Below are 15035 nucleotides of genomic sequence, written 5' to 3' on the forward strand. Positions count from 1 at the left end.
ACAAGCTAGTCAAGTAGAGGCATACTAGGGACACTCTGTTTTTGTCTATGTATTCACACATGTACTAAGTTTCCGGTTAATACAATTATAGCATGAATAATAAACATTTATCATGATATAAGGAAATAAATAATAACTTTATTATTGCCTCTAGGGCATATTTTCTTCAATTTTTGTTGTATTGGAAAACTTGTGATTGTCAACTAATAGTACAAATAATGATAATAGTAAACGATATAGTGCATGTGATTAGCAGTTTGTTGTTAAGGAATGTCTGATTTTTTTGGAAGGTTGTCGTGAAAAAATTATATCTGTCTTTTAAGAAGGTGATCTCACATATATGGTACGCTTTCTAAATTCTTAGTTACCTGTTATTTACGTGATTAACTTTAATCAGCACCTGCCAAAGCAAGCACGCAAACACTATCTCCCTTTTAATGTGATTTAACTGTTTAATGGGAGGGAGAAACCAAATGGTGGGAGGTGAGGCAAACAAAGCAGAAGAAAATAAACCAGGATACCAGGCTACCAACTCTCCTTTTAGCAGTAGAGACGCTGGTGGCCATTGTCCATGTTGTCAAGCGGTGCTAAACTATGTCGTTGAGAGCATGTTGATCGTCCTTTCCCACGAGCGCTCTCAAAATGATTGGGTGCGATTAATTGCTTGCTTAATTAATGAATTAATTACATAAATAATTAATGGCCTACCTAATTCTCCGCATGTTTTATTAACTGCCAACCAAATCAATTAATTATCTGCCTAATTGGAAACGATCCTCCTTCCAATTATTTGTAGGCATAATTAATTAATTGCATTAATAACTCGGTTTCCAAATTAATTTGGTGTGAAAAAAATTCCTATTTAAATGGGCGTAATTAATTGCATTAATGGTTTGATTTGCAAATTGATTCAGCGCTCAATTTCAAAAATATTTCCGCATTAATGGCTGCTACGGACGAGAACTACCGAGTGTTGTAGAAAATAGTTTCTTAACGAATTTCCTGACATTTCAGTGGTCACATTTGATTTGAGAAAGTAGCATGTCTGACTCTCTCTATGACTGACCGGAAATATAATATGACCGCGTCCACGAACGCATGTATGTGACGGTGCGACGACCTGCCTTCCGCCATGGCCGTCCTCGATGCAGTGATCCACGCCCTGGCATTCTTGAGCATCGTGTTGGTGCCAGGTCCGGCCACGGCATACTCCATGGTGTCGCACACGACGCCCCTCCGCAGGGGCGCGTGGATGCGTACACCCATAAGAAGAAAGATGTGTTATTTTTGTTGTATTAGAAAACTTATGATGATGATGATTATTATTATTATTATTGTTATTATTGTTATTATTATTAAATGGCATAGTGCGCGGGATTAGTGATTTGTTATTGAGGAATATCTGATTTTGTTTTGGAAGGTTATCGAGAGAGATCTTATGTCTGCCTTTAAGGAAGGTGATCTCACATATATGGCGTGATTTCTGAATTCTTGTCAGTACCTGCCAAAGCAAGCACGAAAAAGACCTCCCGTTTAATGAGATTTGGTTTTTTAATGGGAGGAGAAAAATCCAGTGTGGGTGGTGAAAGGTGAGGCAGAAAAAAACAGACGAAAATAAACTAGGATACCAGGCTACCAACTCCCCCTTTAGGAGTAGAGATATTAGTCAGGTTAGCAGCGAAATTTGTTGACTCCATTGGGTTTTTCTATATGGTTCAAGAGGTTATGAGTTCTCGACGGATTTGAGAGAGAGTGAGAGTTTTTGAAGGACCCCCCCCCCCCCCCCCGCTCCCCTTTTTCAAACACCCCCTCGTCTCCCTTTTTAAAACACCCCCTCACCTAGCCACAGGCTAACACCTACTCCTTTGGTAATGCTCCCAATCCCACCCTCTCCACCTCCATGAGACCTCACCGTGGATCTCGATCTCGGGCCACCTTGCTCCCTCCACCGCTTGATCCTGGTCCGATTTGCTTGATCTCCCCTGCAGAGAGGATGTGACTGCAGCTGGAGATGCAACAGACAGTGAGGATCCGCCATGGGATGCTCTGATGGATTAAGGTGCTCTTGCAAAGAGCGTGTGCGTGTTCGATCTACGTGAATGTTCGATATGAGCATGGAGGCCTATTAGCGGTTCAGCTCTCGGTGATCGAGCGAAGGGCAGACAGGGTTCTACCGGCAGCTGTCTCTACTCATCGAGAGTGAGGCCACCCTGGAGGGGCGACAAAGGATGCAGCAGGTGTGGCAGTCGACTACGCCGGGATTGACAGTATAGTGGGCTATTCTTGAAGCCGGTGCGGCAGATCCTATTCAGACAGCGATGGGAGTGCATCACAGTGGTTCTGTCGCGCCAATTCAGGCAAGTTTAGTCTCTGCATCCATGTCAGGAGTCATGTCAGAGTATTTGGGAGAGCCTTTGAACTAATCTTGCAATTATCTATGACAGTGGTGTTTATGCAGTTTGCTCTATCCATGTCACTGTAGTTCGCTCTATGCTTGAACTATTTATGTCAGTGTACCTTTGATGGCCAATGTATTCCAAGGTGACTTTGATCCCTCTTGTTCAAAATTGATCCATCATTTTTTATTCATAGTTGACCACACAAAATGGTTTCAAACATAGCCATTGTGAAATCCATCACCTTTGGTTTCAAACATAACACCATGCATCACTCAATGCAATCCATTTGACCTCAATGCATATATCCAGCAAGGCCAGTGCCAAAATTCTAAAACTACCTGGTAATTTTAAAACTTCATCATGTGGATCAAACATAACACATGCACCACTCAAACATACCATCGAGCATGCCAGTGCCAAAAATTTAAACTACATACCAAGTTATCAGCATTCAAACTAAATCAAACATAACAGCATTCATCAACTACTCACACAATCATTACTACTACATACCAAGTTCTCATGATTTGAACTTAATCATACAAAACATAGATAGTTCTCCAGGTACCATTGTTAACATAGATATTCATTAGGCACCACACATATTCAAATTGCATCACTACATCATTCATCACAAATTCGATTGATCCTCTTTAGCTTGCTCTTAGATCACCCCCCACCATCTGAAACTGGATCAGAAATGCCATACTCCAGCTTCTTCTCCTTGAACACGTCCTCTCTTTCTTCAAGTTTCTGATCACACCTTGGGCAACCTAAATTGATTTCAGCTGGACAATAAGATTATTGAGCCTCTTATTCTCTTCGTCCATCTCAGCCCTGTCTTTATCGGCTTGTTCTTTCCTATTATGCTATGCATTCTCCCTACTTATCCTATGAAAGTTCATGTTTTCCACCCTCTGCTCTGTTTGGTCCATTATGTTACTGCCATCCTCATTAATCTTGTCAAATTGCTCCTCTAGCTTCTTTTCGCGCATGAAGATGGGAATTGATCTGCATTTGATCAAGTTTGTCTTTAATTTCCTGTTTATTGGTCTACTCATACCTATCCCAGAGCTCTGCAGAGCCTTCTTGATTGAGTCAGGCCACTCCTGATGAATCCATTCCACAAGTTCACATTTTATACCTCTCTACATATGGCAATAAAAAACAAGTTAGCTCATAACTCATATGTGCCATTAACTAAAAGTTAGTTTTTTTGCTCTATCATACAAATAGATAACTTTGTTGTATTACTATAAATTGACTAGTGGTTGGGGCGCCACCCGGTGGCGCCGCTTTGAGAGGAAGTTGTGTGCACGTTCTTATTTAAAAAAATACATGCAGTCCTACCTTCATCTAGAAAAATATTTTTTTAAAATCCTCACTTTCATCTAGAAAAAGAAGTAAAAAAGATTCACAAACGCAGCCTACCAGCGAATGCCACTTTGCGTAGCCCTCCATTTAAAAAATATGTGGGGTCATCACCTCTGTCTAAAAGGAAAAACATTTTAAACAATTCCTCACCTTCATCTAAAATTAATATCCCAAAAGCTTTTTCACCACGTCCAACCAGCTTGCTCCACGTGGCATAGCTGGTTGGCCGCCCTTCACGCGTAGCTTAATGGGTTTAATTTAACACATTAAATACTAATGATGAGCACATAAATAATCCTATTCTACATAGTGAGAGAGAAGCATGAGAAAACTAAATACTTGTATCGTATTTTATTTAATAAACAATGAGTGTGCACATGATAAAATTGATGCCTTTATCCTAGTCTATATCTAAACAGTGAGTGGATTACAGAGGAATACCTATGGGGTAGGCCCAGAGATATATAATGGGCTAGCCAAAGGATCCGGGCCCATCAAAGATACGGACCAAAAGGTAATGAGCCATGGGGCAACGCATTATGCCCATTGAAATTACAACCCAAGATATCAAAGGCTAGGGGTTCTTCACCAACGAACTAAGTGTTTAGAGCAACTCTAGCAGACCCTGCATCCGGCGCAAATCCGCATAATTCCGACGATTATACGGGCTCCGCCCATTTTTCTGGCCAGACCAGAGCCCGCATCGGTGTCCAGCCCGTAATTATTTTTGCGGCAGCCCGCAAACGCAACCCCCGAGCCACTATAATTGCGGGTTTGCGGGGCAGATGCGGGTCGAAACCCTATCCCCCCGCAGCCGCGTTCCCCTCCAATTCCTCACCGCGCCGCTCGATTTGTCGCTGCCGGCGAGCCTTGAACCGCCATGGCCGACTCGGGGGATGAGGCGGAGCGCCGCCGCCGCGCCAGATCTGACGCCGCGCGCAAGCGGGGAGCACGTCAGTGGCTCAACCACGGTGCCCGGCCGCCGCCAGCATTCAACCGGCGCGAGCTCGAGGAGTTCGAACTCGAGCGCGCCCGTCGCCGCCACGCCTCCTCCGGCAACTGGTCCGCGCGGAGCTCATCCGGCCACGGTTCCGCGGGGTGCTCATCCACGGGGTGCTCATCCGCGGGCGCATCGAGCTCGCGGCTCGTTCCGGTGAAGAGGGAGCCGGAGGAGGCCGTGCCCGATGCGCCACCGCGCAGAGGCGTCATCGGACCCAAGGACTACCTCCCACCGGGGCAGGAGGAGCTCCTCGAGCGCGTCGTCCTTGAGCGGTCGGCGAGGGATCAGGAGGAGATGGAAGAGCGCATCCGGCGCGAGCTCGAGTACGGACGGCTCTTCCTCGAGACGGGCGTCACCGCATCGCAGGCACACGCATCGAAGGAGGCTGACCTGCGCGTGATGAAGGCGGAGCAGGCGAAGCTCTACATCGAGGTCGACTCTGACTCCGACTGATCGCCGCCGGTGGGCAGCTACCGCAGGAGCTCCGGTGAGCTCAATTTTGTTGTAGTGGTGCAGTAGCGTAGGCCCTGTCTAGCATCTCTGACCTTTATGTATGTATGTGGCGTGTACGAACTTATTATGCGAAGAAGAACCATCTATGTGAGTGAGCTTCGGCGAGCTGCTGCTTAAATTTCTCGCGCGAAATAACTTTTTTAAAAAATTAGGGGTTTGTTTGCGGTTTCTAGTCTGCCGCCGTAAATTTTTCGGCCTGCATAAGCGTCCCCATACGACCTGCAAACACAGTTTACAGGTCGGAAAAATGCGGGATCTGCTAGAGTTGTTCTTACAATCAGATCCTACACCCCGTGACGGACAAGTACCAATGGTGGTCATCACCAAGACGGGAGCAGTCGGTTGCCCCAAAATCGGTTGCGCCCTAGGATACGTACCCATGATCTTCATGATGCCTTCAATGTTGCCGTTACTCAATGATGACATTATCTAGAGAAATACGGCAGTTACCGGTAGTAAACACTAGTATTAAAATAGGCATGGTATGGGGTCTACTTTCACAACCTTATGTTTCTTATATTTATGTTCAGGATCTTAATGATATTAATTTATGCTCTGAAAGGCAACCGTTATGATGTGCTTCTGATGTGAGGACGTGGGGATATATTCGAAGTATGTCTCGACTGATCTGTGACCTGTCCAAAAAACAAGCATTGGCAGAACCCTACAATACTTGGCTCCTTAGTCTTACCATGATTGACATGTTTCGTGCCAATTTTACAAAAATGGGTTGCACCGTATAGTGCTACACATGTTTAAAAAATTGTTATGGCTCGCAATGTGTACAGAATTTCCGGACGCAACCACCGCCTCCTCTTCAAGAAAAAAGCTTAGGGTTCTTATGCCTTCCATTGGCGGCACCGTCAGTCTGCCTCGTCTTTGATGGCTGTAGGACTATGGAGGCAAGGTGGACCCCAGCCATAGCCGGTGGAGGGGTCTTACTCTGTTTTAGGTGTTTTCTGAGCTCATTTAGGATTTGCATCCTGCTTAGGAAGACAAGACGATGGCGCCTCCCTAAAGATGGAATAAGGTTCTCCCCGCCTAGCCCCCATTCCGGCGATGCGTTTAACGTTGTCAGAGGGCGTGTTGAGAGTCTTCGGCGGATCTCGCGGGATGCGATCGGTGATTGTCTCCGGTGGATCTACTTAGATCCAATATTTGTGTGTCTTCATTCGTGTGTCTATAGGTTGTATCCGTTTGATCTATACTTCTCTTCATCAGCGACTACTGATGTTCTAATGCCCTAGCCCTATGTGGTCTTAGCACGATGACTTCTCGAACTGTCTACTTCAACAAGTTTGGCCCGGTTCAAGTGAGGGAGGGGCGATGACGGCGGCACACCTTCGACTCGCTCTACTGCTCGCGGTCGTCGCTAGGTGGTTTACAAACATGGATGTGAGTTTTTGTTATTTATTTACTACCATGGCAGGTGATGATTGGATCGAAAGTTTTCTCAGAAAAAATGTGTACATAATTTCACGCAGGCGCAGCGTGAGCATTGTCACGTCGGAGGCAAGGAGAAGAAGCGAAGCAGTGGAGAAACGGCAGACCGGATAAAGATAAGCGATACGGATATATGCTGAATCATCTGGCATGCGCGCGCAAGCGGCGGCGGCCACGAAACGAGCTGGTGTGACGAAACGGGAGATGCACACAAGCACAGGACACGGAGGAACGGACGACGAACGCAAAAGGTAGGTGGATGCGTGCATGACTGCGCGCTGGATGGCCGAGTGGACACAGGGCTCAGCCTCATAGCAGCAGCGTCTTGGACAACCCGGAGCAGCAGAGCTTTCCGTTTTTCTGTTTGATTATTGATGGGGCTTGGATTTGCTTCCGACGGCACAACCGTCTCCCGTTGGCCACGCCAGCCGGGCCAGCCGTCCACGTCGAAAGCATTCCAAGACCAGCCAACACTTGTGCCCACCTCCAGCTTGTTTGTAGCCATTGTGGTAAAGCGCCTCTGGCTTGTGGCTCTCACAACTTTGTTCAATGAATCCAGCATTTGACACTGGAGCCCCAATGCTTGAAACTACATACAGAATTCCACGGGAAAGATACAGTACACATCATCAGGCAGCCCACGAGAACCGGCCCGATCAGTCCGTCCGGAGTTCAACTAGAGAAAAGCTCGAGAAGGGAGCTTCCTGATCTACAGCACTTGCTTGGTTTACAGATACAGAGTACCGAGTGAACTACTCCATATCATCAGCTACAAGAGTGGGCTCTGCTCCAATGCTTCGATTTTCTGACACTCCGGTCGAGTGCTTCATTCATCAGACCACGCAAAGCTCTCTTCTTCTAACTACTCCTGCTATCTCCAGCTGCAACGGCGAACATTTGCAGTCAAACTTCGGTTTGTCGGTCGGCTGACTTGAGCTGCAAAGGTTCTGAAGACGCATGAGTGATGTCAGTACAAGTTTTATTACTACATCTCTACAAGGCTGTTTGCTTATCCTACAATAGTTTGCAAGCATCAAACCATTGGCACTCAAACTATAATATGGACCTATGTTTCTAAATTTAGGACATTTTTGCAGTTCTGAAAAAACATCTTGCATTAGTTTACAGTGGGAGTAGTTTTTAAATAAAAAATATCTTTACCCTGTTTTTCAAACGTGGCAGACACACGGTGGTGAACTGGTTATGTCGCAATAAACATAGATGCCACATCAGTCAGCACCCAACTGGAACCATCAAAATCACTCCTAGGGACCAAACGTACATGGAATTAAGCGTTGGAAGGAAAAAAAGTTTAAGAGTCAGGACCAAATCTACACTCAGCCAATAGCCAAGGGTCTGTCAGATATGCAAGTCTAGTTCAAAAAGCAAAGCGCCATGTTGCTTCAGAAAGGGAGATCAAGCTTATGAAGATTTCTTGTTATCAAAATAGGGCTAGCCATGTCTGTAGCAAATTTTGCTCCAACGTACTGCATGCTGATAAGCTGTGGTCCAATTGAAAATTCCAGTTTGGACCATCCCTCTGGAAACCCTATTTGATGAAATGAATCTCTCTTTCCAGCAAAAAAAATGGGCGGCTAATATTAACTTTTCAAAGTATGTATGCGTTTAACAGAGATCCAGATAAGTAGGACAAGCAAAGTAGTAACTCACCAAAATGTTTCTACAATCATTGTAGATACCAACCATATCACAACTAGCAAGCATGGTAGGTGAAACAGCAGCTGAAAGGCTTGCTAGTCCTTCTCAAGGATGCCTTCTTGGTTGCCCTCACAGCACACTGATCTTCACTGACAGCACACTGATCCTCGCTCACAGAAACTGTAGTGCGCATGCCTTGTGCTTTCTTTTGAGCAGAACGTAGTTTGCCCAAAATTCTATCCATCGATGATGACCTTTTCTTTTCAAGCTTCATCTGTAATACAAAGGGCAGAACATGTAAGTGTGTAGCCAAAGCATAGAAACATTAGAAATAAGGCAAACATGGCTGATTGTGTACAACCAGAAACAATACCTCCAACTTCCGAATTGCTGCCTCTGCTTTTGCTTTCTGCAGATTTTCCCAAGCAGTGATCTTTGCTTCCTCTCTCTTGCACCTTGACAAAAAAAATTACTAGGTATCAGCAACAGGATATATGTCATAATTTGTGTCCTTAAATATAAGTTAATGTGCAATAGTAACTGAGGATGGCAAACATTATTATCTTGTGTACAATAGGAAAAACAGGACCGTCACTTAGACTGTAGCAAACAACTAAAAGTATGATTCCTACGAATTTATACATAGAAATCCAAGATTCACATGCCATAAGCACATATCTAGTCCATAAATCAATTGGACCCCATTGGTGCCGATTTCTCCTTGTCATTTTTTGCCAGTTGCTAGAGTACCTTACTATTAGAAAAAAAAAGTCTTTCACAATCTATGTCCTCCTACTCTAAAGATGGGAAACCCTCTGGAATTTACTTACCAAAAGGGAACCTGTAATAAGTGATCTTATGATATCATAAAACACCTTCGAGCGCTGAATTAAATTTGTAACATGATTTGTGCCAGTTTGCTGAAGAAGATGTCATTTCAGTCACAGTATTTGCATGCAACTCCAGCTAAAATTGCAACTTCAAATTGTGGAATTTTGTCAAACCCACAGTTAACTGTCGATTGCTTATTCAGTTAGTCCACTAAGAACATGTCATGAGTAGCATATCAGCAGGCCACATAGCAGCCAGATCTATATTCGGTTTGCAACGGCTACCATACTTAGCTCATTACCATTCCTACCCATATGCATTATGTACACTGTCAGGCATACAGCCAAATTAGTTTGGGACTGTAGGATGACCCTTTCATTAAATACAACAAACATTTCCAGAAAAGCAAGCCATCTGTGGGACTCTTGCTGGGAGCTCTGACAGCGGGATGGGCCATATGAGACTAACAGCTATAATACCACAATGAAAGCACTCTCTCTTCTGTGTGTGCCTTCGTGCGAATCTGGCAGTAGTGCTAAAATCAGTTCACTCGTAGACAAAATGGCAAACATGAAACAAGAACTTACTTTGATATGCATCTTTCTCTTTCTTTTTCATCAAAAGATGGTGCCCGGGCTTCTGTAGTCTTCTTCCTCCATTCAACAATATTTGTTGATCGCTTATCAGAGCCTCGTGTTACATGTCGCTTGGACCACCGGGTAACAGTTACTTGATCATCTACCTGCACATCCCTAACTTCAACCTTAGGTGTATGACTATTTGATTCTCTAATAGCATGTCCTGACGGCAAGCTGGAGCAGGAATGCCTTGCTTTTGGGGAGGACGATATTATACTGTCATCAGGACTCATTTGTGTGGCAACATCTTTCTTTATGATTGGACTGGAAATCACAGGAGTTGCTCCCTGTGGACCTTGTAAGACATCATCTGTGTACAGGGTATAAAGATAGTAAGGTTGATTTCTCTCAACATTGAAGATCATTTGAGCATTATAAGTTCAAATAAACTCAAAACTAGTTTATTTGAGCACGCAAAGTAGATAAATGGCACACGATAGAGTTTTTTAAGGTTTCTAAACTACTTCTGCCATTTGTCTGATTTTTGTCAGGGGCAAATAACAGGCTTCTTGCACCCTACCATTCATATATATGATTATGGGAAAGCCTTTTTAATGTCCAAAGTAATGTAAACCAAAAGGGATGTAAGATTTGAGATACACGAGAATTGTGGGGTTGAAATGTAGAATCTGCTAACTGTTCAACTTCAAGGTATTGGCATGTATAAATATGCTTGATACTGATGAGAAGAGACTAGCTCAAACCTTGTGCAGCTTCCTCTGAGATATGAGCAAAGGCAGATGCCTCCATAAGTGTTTCTGTCCACGCATGCGTACTTGCTGATCTCCAAATATAGGGCTCCTTCTCAGCCGAATACGACCTACTGCTTCCATCATCCCCACTTCTGGCTCTTCCACTGCTGAAGTCGCCGTTGCGCGCATGCCCTGGCATGAGAACCCCAGCAGAGAAAGGCGAATGAGCCGCAAAATTAGCGGCGGCCAGAACACCATCGAAGCAGGGAATCATCGGCGAAACAGATGCATAAGCTCCTGGAACACCAGCAGGGTGACCAAGCGGCCCACTCTTGGACTTTGGCCGTCTATGATGCGGCGCCGGTGCCGACATCCTCCCCATCCCATCACAGGAGACCGGGCTCAGGATCCACTTCTCGGCGTCCTCCCATTTCGACGGCAGCTTCCTCCCATTGTTGAAAGGGAGCACGACCCCGCTGCCCCCATACCTCCTGTTGGCACCTGCCCCCAGCGGCACCCGCTCCGAGCTCCAGCCCTTGGGGTACTGCATGTTGCCAGGGCAATGCCGGTGGTAGTTGGGCGTCCCGGGGCTCGGAAACGTGCCTGATCTGCTTCTGGACGACGCGGTCGAGCTCTTGCTCATCCCTCCCACGGCAGCCCCGAGCAAGCACCTGGGCGAGAGAACGAGCAGCTCGATCCCCCCGAACGCGTCGCCGTTGCCGAGCTCATGCGCGGCCGCCGCCGGCCGCGCCTCCGCCCTGAGCTGCAGCTGCTTCTGGCACTCTGCCGAACAGCCAACAAACAGTAAGCAGTCACTCCACTTCACTCGACACAAAAGGCATCATGTAGCTGTGGCGAATGAGGGGGATGGATTACCTTTCAGCGAGTGGGAGAAGGAGTCGCCGGCGGCCGCCTCCTCCAAGCCGGCCGCGTCGTAGCCCCCCTCCTCCTCGTCGCCGTCGTCCTCGTCTGCGCGCGTGTGAAAGGGGTTAGCTGCAGCGACGGCAGGAGGAGACAAAATGCGGAGCGTGGTGGGCACTGGGATCGCTTGACCCACCTCTGGGAGCTGTGGCGTGGCTGCCGCCGCGGGGGTGGAGGTGGTGGAGGAGGCCCGGATCTGGATCGGCTGCACCGCGTGGCCCCACCGGCGGCTGCGAAAGGGGCCAAACAAAGGGAGCGTCCCTCTCAGCAAACTGAAATCCGGGGCGGAGCACGACCGAGCAGGGCACGGCACAGTCACCGCCGAACAGCGGACGGGAAAAAAGGCGACGCAACGGAACAAAAGCGCCAGCAATGATAGAAAAGCGACGCGGTAGCCCCGTTCGAATTTCTTTTGGCCTTATCCCTTGTTTACGCGGAGGGTTTCGACTTTCGAAGTTCAACTGGGGAGCCTCGGCGGCGCGCATGTGCGGCGGCGTGCTCTGGATTGGATCTATTGACTCGCAGCAGTAAAATAATCCGGCGAGCGGCCGGCCTGGGACGGCAATGCGGACGCGATGCGGAAGAGGGATAGATAGGGGGAAGAGGTTTTTTACCGCGGGTGGAGGCGGCGGTGCGGGGCGCCTTCGGCGCGGCGGCGGCTTCTTCCGCCGGGAGGACGGAGGGTGGCGGCGCTCGGGCGCTGGGTCGATGGCAATGGGGAACCCTAGCCCGGGCGCGGCGCGAGGCATGGTCGGCCGCGCGGTCGCATTCCCCGAGGACGGCGCCAGGGCGGGGCAGCCGAGTGGAGCGGGGCGGGGTGGGGTGCGGCGCGGCGCGGCTTCCCTCTCTCCGCGGATTAAAAATGGCGCGTGGGTGGGAGGCAGGAAGATGATGCTACTACTACTTCCACATTCCTTCCTCGGTGGGTTTTGTACTTTTGTTCTTGGGCCGGCCGCCGTGGGTGCTCCTCCTCCTGCGCCGACGGAGAGAGTACGGCGAAAACTTCCCGCCGTCACGTTTCACGTTCGATTTTGTTTTTTCGGCGCACTGCTGCGACACAGTACTACTACACACCGGCGCGACGCTCATGGGCCCCAAGCCACATCGCCCTCGCTGCGGGGGCAGCGGGCCGGGCCCGGCTGACGGACGGACGAACCCGTGGGTGGGCTACGCGCCGTCTGCCTCTGTCAGCGTGAGCCCTGGTCACGCGGGGCCCGACGGCGTCGGAGCAGCTTTGACTTGGCGCGAATCTTTCCTGACGAATGGACTGTTCATACTAGTACACCCAACCTCCTCTCTCACGCACGTGGTGGGCGGCCCCGCGCGTCAGCGGAATGTCACGTGAGGTGGTGGTCCGGGCGCAGCTGCACGGGCACACACGGGACACGGCACAGCGCAAGGAACGAAATGGCCCAGGGGGGCTGGCGATAAAACTACACTGCTGTTCCGTTGGCATCGAGGCGAGCTGCCAATGCCACCGCCATGCTTGCCAGCCAGGTGCGGCAGCCGCGTGCTGTGTCCTGTGTACTGATGGCTGCCACTGCCGCGCTGCCGCTGGCCAACCATCATCTGTTTTTCAGTGACCGTGCCTAAACCCACTCTCTCCACTCTCGTTTTTTACTCCAAAAAGACTTTTGGCGATAGCCAGTAGGGTTAGATTAGCATGTCTGGTCCAGGTAATTAACAACGCTTTTAGCCCGCTTGCTCCTATAATTGGCACGCTTTGTGCTAACAGATGTCAGGTTAAAGCTAATTAACGGTCCAGGGAAACGTGGCATTATGGCGCTCGTGTCCCTTGCGCGAGTGGCATGAACAGCCTGCGGCGCGGTGAGCGGCGACGCTTTTAAGGCCGGTCGGGGTCACGTAGCAGTGCGGTGACCATCAATGGTGGACTAGCGTCGCCGGTGGCCGACTAGCCAGCAGTGCGCGCGCGCGGCGTACGCAATCAGTTAGACTTAGTTTGGATTAGTTTGGACTCAAATAATCCACAAATATCCATATAAGAGGGTTAGTTTGGGTTAGATGCATCTAATCCATCTAAAAAATCTAACGCACCCAAGAGGTGCTTATTTGGGTTAGTTCTTCTTGAGACCATTAAAAAACATTTTTTTTCTCGCTTTTCCCGCAGCAGATCCCTTTCCACTTCCTCGAAGCTTCTCGCCCTTTCCCTCCCTTCCTCTCGCACCGCCCGTGAAGGCGTCTCGCCGTATCCGCGCTCCATCTAACCCTGTCATCCAAACACCTCTTTTGCTAGAGTTAGTTCAGGGTTATAATCTAACTCTAGTGATGCAGAGCATCCTGCGGTCATCTCCTTGTACATCTTCATAGCACCTCAAGCCCCAAATGGACCTACCGGACTTAAGGTGAACCCGCTCCTCTTCAAGATTTACATGAATATCCATTGGACGTGGTTGCTACCTCACCATGGAACATTGTGCATCATTAGGTACGAGGGCAATCGCCACCAAGCAGCTAGGAAGCTTCCCGAAGGCCAAGGAGAAGGACCCCAAGACCGAAGAGCTGACCGAAAGCGTCTAGATGAAGAAAAGGAAGCGTGCAGAAATTGCACTACCGGACAGTCCGGTCCTCACAGCGGATAGTCCGGTCACACCGAAATTGCACTACCGGACAGTCTGGTCCCCACAGCGGACGGTCCGATGGCACCCGAAATTGCATCTGTCCTCACCGGACTGTCCGGTCCGCCCAGTTTCGCTACGAATCGGGCTAAAAAGCCCATGTAACCACCGAGGCCCATACCCCTTCGCCCCTAGACTATATATTCCGTGCTCCTCTCAGTTTTTAGGGTTAGCAAAGTATTGGATAGACAAAGAGAGAGCTTTGCTCATCTTCCTCCTCTTGGAGATCTAGACCTCCTTTTGGAGAAGTTCCTCTTGGAGATCAAGCCCTCCTCTTGGAGAAGATCCTCTTGTGGATATCAAGGCCTCCTCTTGGAGAAGGATCCCCATCGTAGGATCATCAAGACCTCATTTCCTTTGGATTTGGGATGAACTTTACCTTGTATCTTTTCCTTTGTTGTTCTTGTACCTTTGTGGATCTTGTGTGATTGTGAGTCTAGTGGATGTGTGATTGGACTTGTTTTTGAGTGTTTTCCTCTTGTGATTTCCCCTCTTGTTCTTCGTGTTCTTCGCGTTCTTCATGGATTCCCCTCCAATTCGTGAAAGATCTCCATTTAGGGTCTCCACCCTACAACATCTTGGTATCATGAGCCACGTTGATCACGAATTTGGAGTCTCCCCCACCGTTTTCCAGCCTTGTTTTGCTTGATTTCGTCCTAAAATACGAAAATCCCCACCAAAAATAGCCCCATTTTTTTGTGATTTTTTGGTTTGAAGATGTTTTGTTGATTTTGATCCATGGATTCGTTGTGTTTCGAGTAGATCTAGCTTTCCCACAAGTTTCCCCACCTTCCATCCACGAAATCTCCTCAATTTCGACCCCAAAATTATCCATTTCCGTCAAAAAATTTGAGTTCGTCCTTTCCCAGCCCACATCGGACTGTCCGCACCCCCGTAGCGGACTGTCCGCTGGCATCAGGACCAAAATC

At 48.2% G+C, this 15035-nt stretch overlaps 1 protein-coding gene across 3 annotated transcripts; it reads right to left on the reverse strand.

Moving 5' to 3' along the window:
• Positions 1 to 7270: 7270 nt before the first annotated feature.
• On the reverse strand, positions 7271 to 12377 carry LOC109757077 (uncharacterized). Of its 3 annotated transcripts, XM_020315916.4 has the most exons (8): positions 12085 to 12377; positions 11607 to 11700; positions 11426 to 11518; positions 10562 to 11332; positions 9807 to 10167; positions 8762 to 8843; positions 8401 to 8662; positions 7271 to 7676 (listed from the first exon to the last, which is right to left on the reverse strand). In XM_020315916.4, the coding sequence occupies exons 1-7, from the start codon at positions 12217 to 12219 to the stop codon at positions 8444 to 8446; spliced, it is 1755 nt and encodes a 584-aa protein (XP_020171505.1). In that variant the 5' UTR covers positions 12220 to 12377; the 3' UTR covers positions 7271 to 7676; positions 8401 to 8443. The 3 variants fall into 3 exon arrangements, with proteins under 3 accessions (XP_020171505.1, XP_020171504.1, XP_020171503.1); XM_020315915.4 differs by lacking the exon at positions 12085 to 12377 and having other exon boundaries at positions 7271 to 7665; positions 11607 to 11970; XM_020315914.4 differs by lacking the exon at positions 12085 to 12377 and having other exon boundaries at positions 11607 to 11970.
• Positions 12378 to 15035: the final 2658 nt, after the last annotated feature.

The sequence above is a fragment of the Aegilops tauschii genome, chromosome 6 (genome assembly GCF_002575655.3).
Source record: "Aegilops tauschii subsp. strangulata cultivar AL8/78 chromosome 6, Aet v6.0, whole genome shotgun sequence".
NCBI classification, from domain to species: Eukaryota; Viridiplantae; Streptophyta; class Magnoliopsida; order Poales; family Poaceae; genus Aegilops; species Aegilops tauschii.